General features: G+C 35.1%; 1 protein-coding gene across 1 annotated transcript; it reads left to right on the top strand.

Annotated features, from left to right (window-relative positions):
• Positions 1-4,724: 4,724 nt before the first annotated feature.
• LOC140746148 (cytochrome P450 4C1-like) lies at positions 4,725-22,247 on the top strand. The gene is made up of 11 exons (XM_073078167.1): positions 4,725-4,796; positions 6,561-6,727; positions 10,859-10,965; positions 12,810-12,900; positions 13,409-13,594; positions 14,406-14,481; positions 15,169-15,472; positions 15,799-15,867; positions 19,838-20,006; positions 20,551-20,730; positions 21,954-22,247. The coding sequence occupies exons 2-11, from the start codon at positions 6,568-6,570 to the stop codon at positions 22,121-22,123; spliced, it is 1,512 nt and encodes a 503-aa protein (XP_072934268.1). The 5' UTR covers positions 4,725-4,796; positions 6,561-6,567; the 3' UTR covers positions 22,124-22,247.
• Positions 22,248-22,563: the final 316 nt, after the last annotated feature.

Below are 22,563 nucleotides of genomic sequence, written 5' to 3' on the forward strand. Positions count from 1 at the left end.
CTAGTGTAGGTAATAATAACAATAACAAATTTACAATGTAATTAATAGTAAAATATTCGGAAATTGGCATATCTAGCTCAAAATACTTTTTATCCATTAAGCATAGATTAGTACCATTAAGACACAAATTATGGATTAGTACTAAGTAAATTAACATATTTTTAACCGAGTTCAAAAAGGAGGTGGTTATCAATTCGGCCGGTATCTTTTTTTTTATGTATGTACACGAATTACTCCGCCGTTAGTGAACCGATTTTAATAATTCTTTTTTTATTGTGTAGAGACGAGCTGGAAGTTGGTCCCATTTAAATATAGTTAGGATCCATCGATGGGTTCTGGAGAAAATGAGGGGAACTCCTCCACCCATGTTAATATAACAGCCGTAACTTCGCCGTTTATGAACCTACTTTAATGCCTTTAATTTCGTGTGTGGACAATTACTAAAGTTGGTCCCATTTAAATATGATGTGGATCAGAGTGGGTTCTGGAGACAAAATATGTAACTCCTCAACCGATGGGTATAATTGAGTTTTGTTCGAAGATATTTGTGTGTAGGTTCTAATGAAATTGCAAAACCAGTTTATCATTGACTATTTAAGGGTCTGATAATGTGGCTCGGAGTCAAAATATGTAACTCCTCAACCGATGGGAATAATTGAGTTGTGTTTGAAGATATTTGGTGTTGGTTCTAATGAAATTACAAAGCCAGTTCATCATTGACTATTTAAGGGTCTGATAATGTGTCTCGGAAACAAAATATGTAACTCCTCAACCGATGGGAATAATTGAGTTGTGTTTGAAGATATTTGTTGTAGGTTCTAACGAAATTGCAAAGCCAGTTCATCATTGACTATTTAAGGGTCTGATAATGTGGCTCGGAGACAAAATATGTAACTCCTCAACCGATGGGAATAATTGAGTTGTGTTTGAAGATATTTGGTGTAGGTTCTAATGAAATTGCAAAGCCAGTTCATCGTTGACTATTTAGTTAGGTTAGGTTGGAACATATAATACAATATAAAACTAAGCGAGCAGGGCGCGGCAGCGCCCTGCGAGCGAGCGGTTCCAATCAATGTAAATTCAGACCTTACCTTAATTCATGATCACGTTTATACAATTTTATATTGTATTCATACAAATGTTATTATGTCATCACAAAAAAGGGTGAAAAAAATTTTTTAACAAAAAATACAACCGACTTCTATGTCACTACAAAGTAAAAAATAATTCAAATAAATGTTGGTTTAGTACATATTTCTGAAGTCGGCGCTCATATTAGACACGCTGTTTACATCGTTATCCAACGAAATATATTGAGCGCCAACGTGACATAGAAGTCGGTTGTATTTTTTTTTAATACGTACAGACCTACGTATAATCATTGTTTATTAACTTGTAATAAACAATATTATTAAGATACTAACCGCTAAATTAAAATAACAAAGTTTTCAAAAATGTTAACCACAACATTAGTTGTACAATTATATTACCAAGCATGATTTATTTGTTTTATTTTATTTCTTTGTAACACATTGGTACTTATAAAGATGTTCCGTAGAAAATAATGCCGATTATGATTTTTGACATCGACGAATAAAACAATATACTTATAATATTTTTATTTATATAAATAATTAATTTTAAATTAAAACTAAGTAATTAGATATGGGAACATCTCTACAAGTCAAGTTTTTAACAAATTAAAGTAGTGAATAACTAAGTATAGGCCGCGTCAATGTCAGCGTAAAACTGCTAGTCCGCTCTGAATATAGAAATAAATCGCGTCGTCATAGCATATTGTATGACCACACCTGCTCGCAACAACTTCAGAGCGGACTAGCAGTTTGGTGGGGACTATAATTCACCTGAAGGTGAGTAGTCATTAACACCTTATGACAAATTACAGATGTAATCAATCATAAATAGGGTTGGGTTATTGGGTACATCTATTACAAATAAATAAAATTAAGACATTTGTATGTAAAGACAAAATAACAATTTTTAACTTAAAGAAGTACTTACAACGAAAAAATCTGTTTGCTCCGGCTAATCTTCAAACGGCTGGACCGATTTTGACGGGACTTTCACAAGCCGCTGGCTGATGTTAGGTATATAGAGTAAATTAGGCTACTTTTATTTTACAAAAATGTAATAATATGTAAATATTATTTATTTTTTAAGTTACTAAAACCCGTTAGGTCTAAATTCTAGTCTACAGCGGTTTAGTTAGAAGCTGTTAGAAATAGTACTACTATAGATAAGATCCAAAATATAATGTTTTGTGTGTCCCTCTGTACGTAATCTGACCAATGTCGCAGACGTGCTCGGAACACTAATTGCACAAAACATTTTACTTGTTGTTTAAGTTATGCTTTAATTTTTAGAAATATATTCCATTTGATCTATTCTAGTATTATTTTAATTAATTAGTTTGTGTTATTTTTGTATTAATAAGTTCCTATTTAGATACCTAGTTACTGGCTGGTACGATTGTATTGTACTATAGCATAAAATAATTATAGTTTAAAACTAGTAAAAAAAAACACGCTAAATCGCACAAGGAAAATCGTTAATCCTGATTCCTGACGATTCTGATAAGGAGAATGAGATAAAATTATTAAAATCGTGTAGACAATACGACGACGTGTAGACGATTCTTCATAATTGTTCAAAATGTTTAATTAATCGGACCGTTCAAAGCGGTTAAAAATCGAGTTCAAAGATGACATTACATACATACACACAGGTCAAGCTAATAAAAAGGTGGTAAAAAGAAAAATAACAATGTGGACGTTAGAGTTGTATTTTTATTTATTTTTTTATTTACTCTTTTTTGACCATGGTAAAAACAATGTGGAGTTGTGGAGTAAAAGGACTTAATGCTAAATAGCATCTTCTCCCAGTCAACCTTAGGGATGTGCAGAAAAATTAAAGGCGGTACAACTATACTAAAAAATAATAATAATAAATAGGAAATAAAAACTTCATATTTTTAGACGGAATAATAAAACGTTGTAAATCGATCGAAGAAATGGTTTAATTCTTTCAATTCTGAGGTGGCCCTAAAATCAATATTAAGCTGGCTCTCTTTAAACTTTCTCACACTAAACATACAAAAAACTGTTTTCTTACCTTTCTCCTTGCACTCTACCACCCTACCCAGCCTAAACAATTTAGAGCTTGAAGCCCACAGTTGCTCCTTCAATTCTATAACGAACAATCTTCAATGCGATTGCTCACAGTTAAATAGAGTATCTTCCACTAAGTATCTAGGAATCCATATTGATATCTTGCTTAATTGGAAATCACATATTGAAATACTTACGTCAAGAACTCGTAAACTTATTTATATTTTCAAACGTCTAAGATGTTCAGCTGACTTGGACACTTTAAAAACTGTTTACTTTGCTCTATGTCAGTCATTGCTTACCTATTGTGTCACAGTGTGGGGCGGAGCATCTAAAACACATCTCTTACAATTGGAGCGAGCACAAAGAGCAGTTTTAAAAGTCATGACCTTTAAACCGTTTAGGTACTCTACTATAGAACTATACCGGGACTGTCAGATCCTCTCAGTAAGAAAACTGTTTGTATTACAAACCATCCTTCGGAAACATGTCTCTCTACAGTATGATCCAAATGTTACAGGTAAACGACGAGCTTATTCTGTATGTACCACCCCTCAATTCAAAACAGCTCTAGCTAAACGACATTTTCATGTAATTGGAAGTTATCTCTACAATCATATTAATATGCACTGTAATATATTTCCTCTTAACACTAAACTATGCAAAGTTAAAGTCTATAATTGGTTATTAGCTAAAAGCTACGAGGACACGGAGAAATTAATTACTTTTCGATTTTAAACATAAAATAGAACACATATACTTCGTTTTCTTATATAGTAGCTATATTTAAGTTTACTTTTATATTAGTCTTTTTATATTTTGTTTTAGATAATATAGTCTGTTTGCTCAAGATTTTCTTTAGTCTCAGATACAGAGATCGACCTTATATACTGGTGTCATATTACTTTTGTAAAACTCCTGATACCCATAACACAAGTTAAATCTTACAATGGGTACCAGAGTTCACTATACTTATGTTATTTTAGTATTAATGTCATCATTATCTGTATACTGCACTATCTGCGTACTGTAATACATAAGTCTGTATGTACCTACGATTTTATTGGACAATAAACTATTATTATTATTATTAATTCAGAAGTGGGATAATCTAAATGAAAACTTTCAAACAGGTTTACTTATGCTTTCAATTTAATAATTATTTCTTCAAGCCTAATCTTCCTAACCAAAAAAATAAGATTCTTCTTTCATGGTGAGATAAAATCTCGAAAATCACAATGATTTAGGAATATTTTGAATTTATTCTATCATCCGATATTAATTAATGAACAATTATTATTTCGTTTAAAACTTTTCGTGATACGAAACACATATATATAAATTACTTAAGTAATATTAAAAGCATAATCTCTTCTATAATTTCAAAATTATATTTTTTCTATGCACCTAGTTAGCATAATTATAGGTAAAGCATCGTTTAAAAATAATAAAACATAAACAAAATAATTACAAGATCAACTTGCCTTAATGGCCTGTATTCAGGGAACTCTAGTTAACGAATACGCAACAAAAATCACATTTCCTGTACCGTTACACCTGCATAATGGCAATATTACGTGACATACATATATCTGTTAATGTTTATCTAGTTTTCCTCGGGGTAGTCTTACCTCAGTTCTCTTACAAGTTGGGTTTGAAATTGGCGAGGTAAGTAGCCTTAATATTATTTAAGTAACGAACTAGTAGTAATCCGTGAATATAGTAGTAATATTATAAAATATTGAGTTAATAAAATGAGTCTAAATATTTTTTAATGTGAAAAATGGAAAATAAATTTCATTGGAAAATAAAAAAATATTTAAAAGTTCGGGAACTATGGAGTACATATGGGAGATAGAGGAATCCAACTTAATCCTACAGGCAACCCCGTTACAAAAATACTACATCAAAATTAATAAAACCATTTAGGGGAAGAATTGCAAACCATACTCAAACCGGAATATTATCTGCCTTGGTACACCTTAGACGCACGGCTGAGCGTCCACCAAATTCAGGATATGCACACAAATCCAGGTGTATTTTACGGAAACTAATGTAGTGTTATCATGTCCCCGAGCTCATACACTTAAACTTTTAAATCATCATTTTAAATTATCGAATTTAATTTGTTGTTGACTTAGATTACCACCCGCGAATACTTTTGTATGTAAATTTTATTTTTAATATAAACCCGCCTATACTACTTCTTATAAAATAACATAGGCATAGAAACATTTCACTCGATTGTAGAGGGTAATGTTTTACTAGGGTAATGTTTTGTATTGTAAGTGTATATCTCATTATTTAACAAGCCCTACGGCTTGAAGGATTTTCCCATTAATTTAAGGTTTCGGTGGAATCATCTAAAATGTGGGAGTGAAATAGACTTAGTTTTAAACAGTCGAGTGTTTTTAGGTTTCCGTACCCAAAGGGTAAAAACGGAACCCTATTACTCAAACTTCGCTGTCTGTCCGTCTGTCACAGGGCTATATCTCCGGAACCGTAATAGATATACACATGAAATTTATACAGAGGATGCATAACGGTGGCCGCTATAACAACAAATACTAAAAATACAAATAAAGTTGTATATTAATTTTGTAATATCAACGTTTACATTTATATTTTCTAGTGTTTAGAAATTAAATCAACCGCGAAACCGCGGGTAAAAGCTAGTTTATTTTTAATTATGATTGATAATTAAGAATATACAGGAAGAGTCGACGGTAATAACTCATTCGCTGATCATTCGTGTAAACCACATCGCCAGTCTAATAAATAAACGTTCGCTTTTAGTACCTACATTTGCAGTAATTATTTTAATTGTTTTTAACAATCAGTCAATTGGAAAAACTGATAATTCTGCTACTGGTCAACTTATAAAGCAGTATTATTGTTAAGACACGCGATTGGATTTAATCAATATATATATTTATCCGACACGTGTAAGAAAATATTTAAATGATATATTAAGTGTACTAGGCTATCACTGCTTTTTAGAAACGCAGTGATAGAAACTTACAAAAAGCAGTGATATCCTAGTGGTTAAGAAACGCGGCCTCTCGATCGAGGGGTCCGAGGTTCAAATCCCAGGCTCGCACCTCTGATTTTCAAATTTATGTGCGTATTAGAAATTAATTATCACTTGCTTAAACGGTGAAGGAAAACATCGTGAGGAAACCTGCATGCCCTTTTCAAATTGAAAAGGGTTAATCGATCGTCCATCGAGCTGGCCATGTGTACATTTTTAAGAACCTACCGATATGAAAGTTTCCTTGTGATGTGTCCCTTCATTCTTAAAGCAAGTTGTAATTAATTTCGAATACACCTTTGTGGTTCAACTCCTATCCTTGGCCTGGGATTCAAACCTCGGACCCGATTGAGACGTCGAGTTTTGAACCACTATTTGAAATATACCTAACACTTTCACAGTTTCAGAATGATCTGGTCATTCCTAGCGATTGCAGTTCTGCTCACATCATTCTGGCTGAGATGGAGATACAGGAACAGGAGACTTCTGGAGATGGCGAAGAGTCTCCCAGGACCCACGCCGTTGCCCTTCATAGGCAACGCCCACATGTTCATGGGCAAGCCAGAAGGTAAGTTTGTTGTAATATGAGGCAGCTAGAACCAGAGTGGCCTAACTGCATTTTAATGACTTTTGACCCATTTGTATTTTAGTAATTTAAAAATGTTGCACACTTTTACTTTTCACCATATTGTAAATCATGTTTTTTTTGTAGTTAGACTACTCAGTTCTAAGTGGGGAGTCAGACTTATACACGGATTCCTACAATGTTACTTAGTAATTCATTGTGACGAAATACAAATAACCATTTGTATTTAAAAAGGCTCCATGAGTTCAAACTAAATGAGGTAACAAACGCGCGACAACCTCAGAGTAATTAGTTACTTTACTCCAAGTAAATTAATACAGGAGTGATAGCCCACAGTAGACGAGGATTCCCCGCTGTCGTTGGCGACCGACGCCCACTGCGGCAGTCAGTCGCCGCCTGTCGTGAGCAACAGAAAACAAAACACAATCGCCGTTTTTGAACGTGTTTTGTCTTTGATCGCTGACGACAGTTTGTGAAAGTCGTCAACGACCGCCAGCAAATTTTTTCGAGGCTTAATCGACGCGCCAGACCTACATAACGAATTAGCCAATTTTTTCACGCCGGATAATTACTATTGAAGGCGGAAACATAAGTTACTTGGCGAACCTCCTAGCCACACAGTCACACATGCCAATTCGCCCATACCTCGTGCCCTCGCTGGTTTGACAAGTCTTCTAGACGCATATCCTGACTTCGATTTATTTGCTGATAGATGGCAGGAAGTTTTAAGTGTATACCTTAAGTTTACGGATAAATTCTAACCTCCTACATTCTCAGTTGCTTTATGTAATATTAAATTTCTTACTGACATATATTATTTAATAATTGTTATTTCTTATTAATTCTTAAATGTTACAATTTTACTTTCAGCTGTTATATCAATGTTTTATTCTATTTAATAATTAAGTCTTGTGTATTATGACATTGAATTTGACATGTTAATTAGTGTAAGTGATCGTTCTAATTAACAATAATAAATAATAATAATAAATAAATAAATAAATAGGCGACGTAGTCTACCGCTCGCCTAATTGAAGCGCCAAGCAGGAAATCGACCAAGAATCAGTAACAAAAGACGTCAACGCATTCCGCCCTTTAACATTTTGAACCACGAGGATAAAGACATAATGACACTTTAATTTATGACGATTATTAATAAAGACGGTTACATACAGGTCAGATGCAAATCACATGCAATGTTTCTGATTATGCAAGTTAACTATTATATAGTAACTATTATATAGTAATTACACGTTAATGTGACCTTAAAGGGTCATTGAGGTATTTAAACGGACTATCCATGTAACCAGGAAAATTATTTAAACGAGTACCGTATGCAATTAGCCATTAATAGTTAATTACTAGAAGTAACGTATTGAAGGAGTATAAATTTAAGATTAATTATGTGTCCACTGCAACCCTGTTAGTACTTATTATCGTAAAATGTCTATTTTAGTTTTTTTTTGTGGTAGGTATATAAAATAATTACATATTTGTATGTTAATATTAAAATTAATGGTTATTAAAAGTTATTTTCATTAAAAACATTACAAATGTTGTTAAGACTTTAATTAAATTAATTTTTTGAAGGTGGTAGAACCCTTTTTGGTTCGACTCCGGCGGCACCACCGCTACACCTATTTCTACCTAATAACAGCAGTGTTAGGCGCTGCTGTGTTCCGGTATGAATGGTGTGGTAAGGGAGACAGACTTTTCCGAGGCGTTCCAGCTTAGTCCTCAGGGGTAGCGGCGCATCTGTGGCCGACCTCAGGTAGGAATATCTAATCCTATCTGGGGTTGATTATAGATGTTCATGGGCGGCAGTAGCCACTTACCATCAGGTGGACTGCATGCTCGTCTACTCTTATATTATAATAAATAAAATAAAATAAATGTTTTAACACTTTGTTGCTCACAGCACCTTCGATGCACGGTTATTATCACATTAGGTTCTTCATGTGGAAGGTATGTAGGTACTCGTATATGCGTGTTTTTATTGTGCAGCAAACGAGCGTGTAGTCAATCCTGTCGATCTGATGGTAAGTGATTACTGCCGTCATGTGTGTAGTTTCTACACACCTAGTTACCACAGCAAACCACAAAGAGGCTTAATTAATTTATGCTTTCCTAATTAACTTTTAATATTCAACTTCATAATTTAAGAGGTTTAGGATTTCAGCCCTAGACTTCTAGTCTGAAAGAAAAAATCCACCGTACCTACTCCTCGTCTCAGCCGTTTTCATCAATCGCAAATTCCACCGATGTACACATACAAAATATTTCAGAATCTTCGGCAAAGGAGGTACATATTCATCGATTGCCGAAAATTCTGAGGAATTCAGTATGTAAGCAGCAAATCTTCTTAGCACTCTTCTAAGGGCAAACTTCATATTACTTCTCAGATCTTCATGATTATTGCTTCCAAATAACTTTCTTGGAGACCATGGGGTAGCTTTTTCTTTTAATTTCTTGATGATGTTTTATCACGACATCTCTCACTCGTTGTCTTAATGGAAATCTGTAATCATAACAATAATAATGAAATATTATATAACATATGTCTAGTCTGTCAATATGTTCACTACTCTTATATTTAAACACATTCGTTTATGTCATGAGGGTGCTTAATGAACTAGACGTAGGGTAGATAATCTACCACTAGTGCCAACGGATTCTCCCCCCACCACAGTTTCGCCGTGACCACGATCCATCGTCATAGTCGTAGAACAAAGACGGATTTGACAAAAATGCGAAATTCACTTTTTATCATATTTGGATAACATATTGTCAAAATATTATTGCTGCATTACAGAAAAAAATCTATGTATTTTAGTTTTCAAATTAGTCGGCATAGCGACGGATTTGAAATGCGCTCATAGTAAATGACGTTTGTAATAACTTGAAATGGCTGCCCTGTAAAGTTTGGTATTTGTTAAATCCGACTTTGTTCTACGATTATGACGCCATGTAACTGTGTGGAAATATCCGCAATAAAGAAATAAAAAACAGCTATGATTACCCGTTACATAACACATTTCGTCTACTTGCCTTCACTGGTTGTAAAGAGTTTTCTTGAAATTATAATTATTTTGTTAGTAACTCACCACGCTGACTCATTTTTAGTGGACTTCACACATTTTTCAGATTATTATGGATTCGACTAGAAGTTTCTGCCGTCGGACATTGTTTCTGATGTTTTCTTCACTGCAAAAGAAGAAAAAATCATTACAACTTTCACAAGAAAGTCTAATTCCATGTTAGTTGCATATTTGCTTACAAGGTGATGGGCAAATTATGTAGTCTAATTATCAACCTGAAAATTTCCGTCGTCATCTCTGCTAGGCACAGGTTTCCTCTATGAGTGAGGGTTTTAGGTCATCGATTATCACGCTGGCCAAGAGCCACACACACTTTGAGAACAATTTTATGATCTCCCAGCTAAGTAGGTTTCCTTACGACGTGTCTTCACCATCTAAGCAAGTGATAATTAATTATATTTGGACCCTCTTAGATCCAGTGAAAACGGAATGATCTTCTGTATGCACCAACGCAATCGTAGATGTTACTCTCAAGACTGCCTTGCGCAAACTCAACATAAAGAAAACCTGTTCAGAGTAAAGTTTATAGCAGATTTATGGTCACTGATAGACTTTATGGTTCTTAACTTATGAAAATATTCATTAGGTAATTATAGGCATTTAAATGGTATTCCAATATTAATGATAAATTGTTTTTCACTTTGTGTTTTTACGTAGCTGAGTGTACTGTTAGTAATTCGCAAAATTGTACAAGGTTGTTCAAGTACTTATACAACAATTAAGCATAAAATTTTAGTACATATTTAATCTACAGTTAGTGTGAACGCGACTTTATGGCTCTACTAAAGAATGCAGTTAAAGATTTATAACATCATTCAACTGAGATTGGAATCCAAAATGGCGGTGTTTACATGTGTATTCAATTAATAACTTAATTAGTACTAAGTAATTTATTACGCGAGAACTTTATCGATTTTTTACCACAAAGGGGGTGCTAGAAAATAATTGATTCTAAAAGTGGGCAATACTCAAATAAAAATTTGACAAAATAACTTATTTGTTGCTATTGTTACAGAATTGATTATTGTGATAAGAGAACTTATAAAGACCAGTGGTGACGTATCCAGATTTTGGTTGGGACCAGATCTCAACATCGTGGTCAGTGACCCTGACGAAATAAAAGTAAGTAACTAGATTTACGAAGCTAAAGACTAGCTAAAAATGGTTTGTCTGCAAGCAGTTAGAAAACTACCCATGTTTTTTTTAACACGCTTTTATTAGCTTGGGTTGTACGTTTGTATGTATGTTATAGTCAAAGTCCGATACACAGTCTCTTCGCGGAAGGACTGGTTTATCCTAGGTTTGGCCAAAGCCATCAGGCAATCCCCGAAATACATTTCAATTTCGCCCTTTGCCTGAAGTATTTTTAGTCAAACCTAGGAGCTCCTAACTTTTCTGTCAAACGTCGAAAGTAAATTATACTGTTTCGGTTTTGGCCTAGTCAATCCTAGAAGCGACTGCAAAACTCGGTCAAACGTTGATCTGAACATGTTTAAACAGGTTCATAATGTCTCTCGCGGTGTTCCGACCGATTGTTTTGTCATTTCATGTTCGTTCATTGAGCGTGCGGGCGTGTAATTGTGTAAAATTGAAGATGAGTGATGTTAGGCTAGGTTAGGTTAGGTTAGGTTAGGTTTTTTTTTTTTCCGCTGAAGGCGGATTTACAAGATTATACTGCTGAGAGGTCCTCGCAATTTTATACGGGCGGCCCCAAGCAGGATTTTTTAATTAAAGCTATTAATAAGCAAAAATGTTTTAAGACAATTTAAAAATTGATTCTGATTTGGGAGAAAGATATATCATATGTATATATATATATATATATATATACATATATATACATATAGGTTAGGTTAGGTTAGGTTTTTTTAAATTATTAAAACAATAAACATCAAAATTTTAAAAATGTTATTTTTTTATACCTAATCTCACAAACTAACCTCCGTATATTCCAAAGCATTTATTTATTTATTTTATACTTTATTGCACATCGTACAAAAGGTGGGCCTAATGCCACACGGCATTCTCTCAAAGCATCTCAAATATAAAAGTGAAAATCACGTAAGCTGACCAATCAGGTGTCAGAACTGGCAGAGTTAAGCGGTTCTTGAGACTTGAAAGCTGCTTAAATGATAAAATGCTTCCAAATATACGAAGATAAGACACTTCATACCTATATCGGAGTTTGACTCGTCAAACCCCGATTTAATAAAATTGTGTTTTGACGTTTGCCTGACCAAATTAGTCTCTCCCAGGTTTGACGAAAATTGTTTAGTCAAAGGCCGAAAATTTACATTTGTTTGGGCTTTGACTAAGTCATTCAGTCTGACCTGAGGATTGACCAGTCCAACCTAGGAGCGCCGGAGCTTCGGAGTTTGCCTATAACATGTATACGTAACAGTAACGGAATCTTTGAGCCCGATTTCTATCCACTTTGAACGTTCAGTTTAATTCAAAATTTTGAAGAATTATCAAAAACCGATGACAATAATACAATGAATACAATTTACTGTTCCTTAATTGATTCCTAGATTGAAAATTATTTTCTACTTTTTAGTTGATTTTATCATAAAAGCGTGTTTTTTAGTTTTTTGAACTATATTTATTGAAGATTGAATTAAGCAGTCTGCCTGATGATAAGTAGCTATGGGCGCCCAAAGTACACCTGTAACCCTATATCTATAAACAATTCTGTTACACAAATATAATGTATTTCATACTTATAACTTAAAACTAAACGAAATATTTATTTTATTATTTCCAACTGCTATTTGTAAAAGTAACGTATGTAAATAGGTATAATCACCCTTCTGAGGAAAGAGTCCAAAAAGGATTTAAAGTATTTCTCTAATAAAATTACTAGTAATGAAATATATTCAGTAGATTAATTAAGGGCGTTACAGACAGGCAGACCCAGTTGTTTTACACTGTCTCTCTGCGTGTATGTATGTTATGTTGTTTTTCAGGTTCTCTTATCGAATCCAAAGACAAGTTTCAAAGGACCTCAATACAAGTACATGGCTGATGTAATCGGAGATGGAATACTAAGCGGTTCTGGTAAGTTAATCAGTAAAGATCTTTTGAAAGATGGTATGGCAAAATAAGTTTTGTTTGACAAACTATCACCGTCACGTCATATTAAAATCGGGCCGAAATAATCTCGTTCTCGGTGTCGATTCGGTGACGGCGGCGATGGACAAACGCTCATAGGCGACTTATTAGGTACATAACGACGACACAGTAGGCGTACATAACGACGCCACAGTAGGCATGTGCATATCACGTCGGGGTCTATGGCAAAGGGAGATCTCCCGCCGGGCTGGGTTATCAAATCCGTGGAACACCCATGCTCCAACAGCCTCAATTCGGGCTCGTGTATATGCAAGATCTTGAGAAACCTTCGATAGCGCGATTCAGGATAAATGTAGCGATTTTGACGAGTAGCGGGAAATCGCCAACGACCTCTTAGCATCACGTATATTACAAGCTCGTTTGCTACCATGGAACAGGTATTTTCTTATTCATGTTTGCTACTATAACCGCGTATAAAGTATTGTCTTTTCAGGTGTAGCCTGGAGAAAACACCGCAAGATAGCAACACCGAACTACGGCAAGAAAGCCATAGAAAGTTATGAAGATATTTTTAATGAGGAAGTGGATTACTTATTGGCCAAATTTCGTGAGGTTCCTACAGGCAAGCAGATTAATATCTACAACAATATAGTGCAGACCACTAGCTATGCCGTATGTCGTGAGTATCGTGTCGTATAGGATAATCGTATTTGAACGTATCTTACCATGTACTAGTTTTGCCCGCGGCTTCACCCGCGTTTAAAAGAAAATAATATAACATACTAACATACATAAAACTGAAAATTCGTACCTTAACTTTGCTAAAGATCATCACTTGATCAAATGCATAGTTTACGATTCAATCCTTACTAATATCGATTAAAATAATCGATGTTTCGGGTCCAAAAGATCGATTCTCCGATTAATCGATCTTAGATCGCCATCCCTAGTTCCCGTGGGATTTCCGGGATAAAAACTATCATATGTCCTTTCTCGGGTCTTAGACTATCTTTGTACAAAATTTCATCAAAATCGGTTTAGTGGTTTGGGCGTGAAGAAGAGACAACCAGACAGACAGACAGACAGAGTTACTTTCGGATTTATAATATTAGCAAGGATAAGGATTACATTATTAGCTAGAAACCTGTGTGGTTTAATCCTAAGCATCATCACCACATAATGTCACTAACCATGATGTGGACTGTAAGCTTGTTTGTGACTTCCGTATAACAAAAAAAATAATGACCCATGTGGCAGAACGGTTTCCATACCGTAATAGATGACTAAGACATAGAGTCCGGGTTCAATCCACCGCCAGCAAGACATGATGAATTTTTGTAGATTCTGCATATCGGTTTCTGTGCGATCACACTCATATATAAAGATGTGTCCAATAGTCTATGGCATGACAAAACCAGAGAGTTGTCTATGAGTGTATTTTTTTTTTAATTAAAGTTTAAAAAATATAAAAACGTATAAATTTATTTCAGGAACACTAATGGGACTTAGCCGAGAGGAAACATTAAATCTACCGCATTTGCAAAGTGTGATTGACTTAAGTCCTAGGTAATGACTATGACTAATGAAATTACATTTAACTAACATATAACGTTACCTTGCACTGAATAAATATAGTCGTTAAAGCATTCATAGATTGATTGACTTTACTTGACCTATGGCAGTAAAGTAATTAAGGTGACCAGACTAGCTTTAAAGGATAAATGTAATTACTTATCTATCTGTTATATAAGTGTTACTCGCATGGAAATCTATTGGAGCAAGATGGTGGAGGTCTCGTCCTCTTGTGGTCTGCTCAGCAATGGGACATGTATGTCGTACAGAAGATATTACGATATGTTTAGGTTCGAACCCAGGGGGGGCAGATGTTCTTATTGCTAACAATATTAGCACATAAACAACCACTTCATGACAAGTAATCACCACCCCCCATGAACATCTGTGATCCACTTCAAATAAGGTCAAACTACAACCTAAATTCGGCTATGCACACGTCGCTACTCCTGAAAACTATATCGGAATATCATAACATGTGTCTTATCTCACATTCCAAGCCAGAACACAGCTGTTAACACTGCTATTGTAAAGTACAAATGTTTATGACTGCGTGCGTGCGTGCGTGCGTGTGTGTGTGTGTGTGTGTGTGTATATGTGTGTAAGTGTGTGTGTAGGAATATTAATTAACGACATCTGCAGTCGATTCTTAGATGCTCTACAATCTTGAAATGTTTCCAGGATGTACGACATCGTATTCAAAAGAATGACGAAATGGTACCTTCAGCTGGATCCGGTATTTTGGTTTTCTAATCTGAACACATCACTGAAAGGGTTCGTATCAATCATGAATGAACTGAGCGCAGCAATCCTTAGGAACCGGTTGAAAAAATTGGAAACCATCGACAAAAACAAATTGGATTTGATGAATGCTGATGATGATTCTCTTAAAAATACCCAATTGAGTGTGATAGACAGGTTCCTGTTGTCACAAGAACTGAACTATCAAGAGTTGGTGCACGAAACATTTACTATATTCACCTCGGTAAGCATCAATGTGTGAAGTTAAGTATATACATTTAACTTTTACTTAATTTTGTGATGAGAAAAAAGGGATAAGGAAAGCTACAGGCCTCAAAGTTCTGCACAAAGTTCTTGAAGTGTGAAGTTTTTTAATCGATTTGGGCCAGCATTTTTATTTAAACGCTATCCAGGTGGTAAATTAATAATACGACCACATACCCATATCTAAAACAAATACAGGTCTGTGAATACGACCTACGTCCCGTTAAATTTGATGAACACTTTTGACAATATGAGTCTACGTCCTGGCCATCATACCTATTTATAAAAACAATTTATTAATTTCAGAGTCAAGAAGCGTCAGCGAAAATATCATCATACCTTCTTCTGATGATGGCGTATCATCCGGAGTGCCAGGTACGTGTTAGAAAACAGAAATTAAATATTTTAATAGAAGTAGAACCCTAGGAAACAATAGCAACTTGCCCCTTTTTTTTTGTTTACGAGGGGGAAACCTTCAAAAAGTACCCGGTGTCGTGGGAGCGACGCAGGGTTATGTGGGATTCTTACCGCACTAAAACCACCCCGGTGGCCGTCCTCGGCGCTGCGTAGAGGGCTCCGGGATCCCCAAAGGAACGCAACACGTATACCGTCTGGTGCGTACGACGGTTCGTACGCACCAGACGGTGAAGCGAGCGTCAAGCTAACCTGGGCCACAGTAAAAATATGGAACTGTGCCTGGATGGAGTTCGATGGGGTAACGTGCCAAGAGGACCACGGTTGCGTTGCTTTGGAACTCATAGAACTCTGACAGGGTTACGACGTAGTTTTCGGGAAAGAATACAAAAATGAAAAACACGTTAAACGCTTGTTTTTAAAAACTATTAATTTTATACGTCTAATGCTTATTTTCATGTTAACATGTGCTAAAATACAAAGCAGTCTTTCTCATAATTCTCATTATTATTATACCATTCGGTTTCCTCTCATTATTTTTCAAATTTTCGTAAAATTATAATATGTAATTTTTCTCACAATTGTTGTATTAATTAATCGCTAATTATTGTAACAAACAACTACCACGTGTTTTTGATGCAGTCATAACATAACCACAGAATATTCTAGGAACCTCTCAAGCGAGGTACCGAGGTTCGAATCCCTGGCAAGAACTTCAAATTTTTCAAAGTTCTGTGCATGTTACAAATTTATTATCACTGCTTTCAATACTGAAGGGAAATATCGTGAAGAAACCTCGAGACGCTTGGGAGTTCTTAAATATATAATTGGCCAAGTGAATACGTATTAAAATTAATTATCACATTGTTTTAAAGGTGAAGGGAAACAATGTGAGAAAAACTATATGCCTAAAATTATATTAAGATGTTACAAAGAATGTGATGTAGGCCAATCCACTCTACCAACCTGGTAGACTACACCTGGTACCTGGTACCTGGACCTGGTAGACTGATTCTCTTTACAGAATAAAAGGTTTAGGCCATATGAAGGTGATAGAACCCTTTGTGGTTCGACTCCGGCGGCACCACCACCACACCTATTTCTGCCTAATAACAGCAGTGCTAGGCGCTGCTGAGTTTCGGTTTGAAGGGTGTGGTAAGGGAGACAAACTTTTCCGAGGCGTTCCAGCTTAGTCCTCAGGGGTAGCGGCGCATCTGTGGCCGACCACAGATAAGAATATCTAATCCTATCTGGGGTTAATTACAGATGTCCATGGGCGGCAGAAGCCACTTACCATCAGGTGGACTGCATGCTCGTCTGCTACTCTTATATTATATAAAAAAAGACCTGTGCCCAGCAATGGGATATTAATGGATTGACGACTAACTATACTAGCTATTAAAATCATTATATGTTGGCTATACAATTAATAAAGAATTCAGAGTAAACTCACCCTATATTTTTCAAGCTTTATTTCTCCTGACAAACTGTTCATAAACCAAAATATTCACTTCTAATTCAAATTTTATAAATACACATGCGCACATCTACCTATGAAGGTGGTAGCAACAAAAATGCGTAATAATTTCCCACAATTAACTTTTTATGGAGTCGTTAAATACAATGTAATCCTTATTAAAATAAACCTACTTCACATATAACTTCGTTATCTTGATATTTTTGGAATTGTAAGCCTCTGCTCTGACCCTTCGCACTATTCATTCAAATTTCGGAATAGCTTAAGTATATAATTTTGTGACTCTCGTAAGTATACGTATTTAAGCGGTCATTCACCTGAATGCTTTTTTCTAGATTTTCTTTAATGTGACTACATACTTTTTAAGCATGTTTTTGCGGTTTCATACTAAGTTTATGAAAATATATTTAACGCCGCCCCAAAGCGACCAACTTTATTTTAATAGTAAAAACCAAATTTATTTCTAAACAGCAATAAATTAACTACTCCATAAGGTTAGAATAGTTATTTTATTAGTTGAAAATTAAACATACTCACAGAATTGCCTGATGATTTCCAAAAGAGCGCCATTTTCTACAAAAACATTTGCAACGCACAAAAAAAGCTAGTTTCGAGACATTCTTTATTAATTTAAAAATGGCCGAATGGACTTATACGTCAAAGAACGATGAAGAGATGAAGATCTTATTATTTAAAACTTATTTTTGTACGCAAAAATTTAAAATCTCACCAGGGCAGGACGCGTTCGAAGCCGGGTATGTTATAAATATAATAAGGAAGCCCGTACGAGAAAGGAATTTATTATGGTACACTATTAAATGATTCCGTTATAACAGAGCAGGGATCAGCCGTTGAACTGTATGCAGAAATTTAAACTTCCTGATAGACCGACGACAGTCTGTGACTAAACGGTACATGTATTATTGCACCTCTCAGTGAAGTCAGCTATCAAACCTTTAAATTTAATTTAATTTAATTTATTTTTAAGTTTAAGTAATAATCAGTTAACTGAAATATTAAGATTGATATCAACCCATTACTGTCCCCTGGGCACGGGTGTCTCAGAATGAGAATGATAAGGCCATAGTCAAACGCACTGGCCTAATGCGTATTGGTAGACTTCACACACCTTTGAGATTTTTTATCAATCACTCAGATTTATAAAGTAAATACTTCGATCACTAATAGGAACGTAAATTTTCGACTTGTTAACTTATTCACGCCGGGTACAGATTTATATGATTCAAAACACCAGAGGGCTACAAAGGGCTTACAAAGTAAAAGTCCGGGTTTATTCAAGTCCAAAGCACGCACCGTTGATTTTCTGCACCCCAACAATCTGTATAATTATGTACTTACAAGTTTCATGCTTCCAAAAGTGTATTAATATTATTATATTGTTCTTGAATCTTGGCTATCACGGCGGCTCATTATTTTCTTACTATAAAGACTAGAGCCCACTAAGCGAATATAGTAGTATTGCGTTGATAAAAAATCCTTTTGAGAAATTCATATGCCCGCATAATGTTCACATAGAATCAATATGTGTCGACCGGGGAGATACCACCGCAACACATATTCCGAGCATAAAGCAGTTCTGCGTTATCGGTGAAAGGATGGTTAACATATGAAGCGATTATATCAGTATCATCATTACGTCCTCAGGAGTAGCAAAACTTCTGTGATCTGCTAATCTGGGCTCAAATCCGGAAATTTCAGACACAAAAATGAATTTATAAAGATTCCACTTTTCGTTATTTCAATACTGAACCCTATATTATCTACATACTTAAATCTGACCTAATAAATCTAAATCATATCAAGTTCATATCTCTTGGGGTCAGCGAGTTTTGGGGAACGAACCCGTGAATAAATTTGAAGTGACATGCCAATGTACCCACGGAATATATTACACGTGTCTACCTACTGTAATATTTTATATTAAGAATTATGAGCACCGCATTGTTACACATTTCTTATTCTCGTTAGTTATAATAGTCACACGCGAGTAATGGTAGACACAAAATTTTAGTATAAGTAGGTAAATAATATGTCCAAGTGTAGCTGTAATTTTAAAATATAAGTTATTGTCATTACTTATTATGTATGGTATCATCTCATTATCATTAAAACTGCGAAATGAAGCGACTCTCGTCTCTTATTTTTCTCGAAAATCAATTAATTGATTTAAGAAGTCAATTCCGAAATTAAAAAAATAAATAAAGCTGCTTATTACTAAAAATACAGTTAAAAATCCAAATGTCTCTTTAATGATTAAATATTAGAACAAATATAAAGAAACTAATATAAAAATAGTACCTACTAATATAAAAATAAGTAAGTCATTTAAAATGCTATTATTATTAAATTCAATGATAAAACTTTAGTTACGGAAGTTAATATGACTTTTAACATGTACCTAAGTAATTTTTAAAACACATTTTTCTTCCTCAGGAGAAATTGTACAATGAAATTCTATCTGTAATGGGGGACGAGGACAGACCCGTGACAGATGAGGACCTAAAGCAAATGCATTACTTAGAAATGGCTTTCAAGGAAGTGCTTCGCCTTTTTCCTATCGGAGCAATGCTGCAGAGGACAATAACCGAAGATATTACTATAAGTAAGCTTTTATTGAAAGTATCAAACTATCACATTACCTTTCTTAGATAACCATCTACCATCTACTGTTAAAATGGGCATAAATATAGCTTTTAGGAGGGAGTATAACAGCGAGAGACTCCCTGTCGACAAAAACCATCAAAAGTCCTCCCGTTGGAAGAATTTTTATCTTCTCGTATGTGGTAAGGGGGAGGGCGAAGGTCCAGACCCCTAACTCCCCTTATAAGCGTTCATATCATAAACACAAATAATAAATGTAATACGTGATGGCTTGAGTACATTTTAATGTTACCAACCTCATTTTAAAACTGGTAAACTTTACATTTCTGTGCCAATTCTCATTGAACAGTGGTTGAGTTAGCTGCCGGCCTTGGTCTAATTGTGAAGTGACACCAATATTTGTGGGACTTCCCTAAGAATGTATTATCATCATCATCATCATCATCATCAACCCATTACTGTCCGTCGAGTATCTTAACCACTAGACTATCACTGCTTTTAGTTATTATACCTGCATATTATAATATAATGTCTATTGTTCACAGACTCTGGCGTATTGCCAGCGGGATCATCACTACTGGTCCCAGTATATCATATCCATCGAGACAGTCGATTTTGGACCAATCCTGACGCCTTCGACCCCGAGAGGTTCAGCCCAGAAAACACCAGACTACGTAGACCAAATTGCTACATACCTTTCAGTTTAGGTCCTATGGACTGCTTAGGTACTTTTAAACTGGTTGTTATAAGTTAATCTGTATTTGATATTGCCAGTAATGTTTGTTGGCTATTGTTGTTGTTTATTTATTGTAAATTTTATTACTAAATAACAAGAAATTATTAAAGCTAAAATATATACAAAATATTTCTAATTAACAATATATACAATCAAGAGTAAAAAAGATAAAATCATAAATAAAATAAACCATCTAAAATTGTGAGGCACCGTGTGAGGCATGGTTCCCAAAACGCTGGCGGCGTTTCCTTGTTGAACGGCAAGGCTTAGCCTTTGAGCAAAGTAGCCGCCAGCTTTTTGGTCCCCGGAAGCAGTTACAAGCTTGGTCGACATATCTGACATGAATTTTTTCATGTCAGATGACCATGGACCCATTGTCTCTATTGCAAGCGCCGCAAACAAATAATTGTCTAATAAATTATTATATTTACGGCGCTTGAGAGTTTGGGCATGGTCGGCTGCGGCCCCCGCACACACAGATGTATTGCTTACGTGCGATGGGGTCAAGGTGTCTACGCACGTCGCGTCCCATACCAGGGGTCGTCCGAGACTCCATGGAACTAGAGTGATTCCATCGGGTCTCTTGCCATCGTCTCTAAAAAGGCCTGGAGGTTCTAACGTCGCAGGTATAGAGACGGTAGCAAGTGCCCGACGAATCAAACTGTTCAGAGTCCCGTGACGATACAACCTGCCGGCACTCCTGGTACAGGACAAGCCATGCCGACCCAACGTGTCCACCTCCTGCCCACACGGACAAAAATGAGGCTCGCATATCCTGGCACCGAGCCGGAGACCTATGGAAATACGCAAAGTTATAGGATCCAGCACGGTGCCAATATTGTTGGAACCGTGCTGGATAATCTTAAATATTTTCTACCTATAAATAATATTAGAATGTCACCAGAAGTAGCGGGGCTACTTTTCATTTCGTATGCAATGTTTTCTGTTTCACAATTGACTTTAATATTATCTAGGCGTTTCTATAATAAGAAAGTAAAAGTAAGTTAGACCAGATATTGTAGCCGTACGAACAAAATATCGAACGACAATATGAGTAGTGATTGTGTAAAAATGGTCTATTAATGTTCTTTTTTATTACAAACAATTAGAACTAGTTTGCTTTTAGTTGTAATAAATCGAATAAATTATTCGAATCTGTCGATTATACCACGAGCCATAAGTCACACATTGATTTTTGTTTTTTTTTTACAGGAAGATACTTCGGAACTAAATTAATAAAAACAATTTGTGTACGCATGATGAGAGAGTTTAAGCTGACTTCTTCCGAAACTTACACGGATTTGAAGGTTGTTATGGCAATATCTGTGGCCTCGGTGAATGGATTTCCTGTAATATTGTCTCCAAGAAAACAAGGAAAATAATTAAAGAACACGCTGGTTTACTTATACGTACCTGCATTAGGACTGAATATAAAGTGGTGGTTACATTTTTTGTTCTATATAATTATACGCAATAATAAATAAAGGTAAAATTACATAATTACAATTATAACTTCTTTTTATTTACCTTCCGCCTGTGTTGGAAAACAATCTTTTATAACATAATTTTCGTATCCACTATTTTTTTTATTTTATTTGCCCGAAAATGATACTAAGTCATAAACCTATATTTAATTATATAACAGAAAGAAAATACGATTTGGCCATAAAAAATAAAAAGGCATGAGTAATATCATATCTAAATTGTAAAAAGAAATATTCTGTATTTTTCTATATTTTTTTTACATCTAATCAAGCTTAAAACGTATCCATGTAAAAAAAAGAAACTGTCAATATTGTCAGTCAAGTTGATGTCAGTGTCA

This window comes from Epargyreus clarus, unplaced genomic scaffold, assembly GCF_041222505.1.
Source record: "Epargyreus clarus isolate Ecla_fem2 unplaced genomic scaffold, WU_Ecla_fem_2.2 ptg000012l, whole genome shotgun sequence".
NCBI lineage: Eukaryota > Metazoa > Arthropoda > Insecta > Lepidoptera > Hesperiidae > Epargyreus > Epargyreus clarus.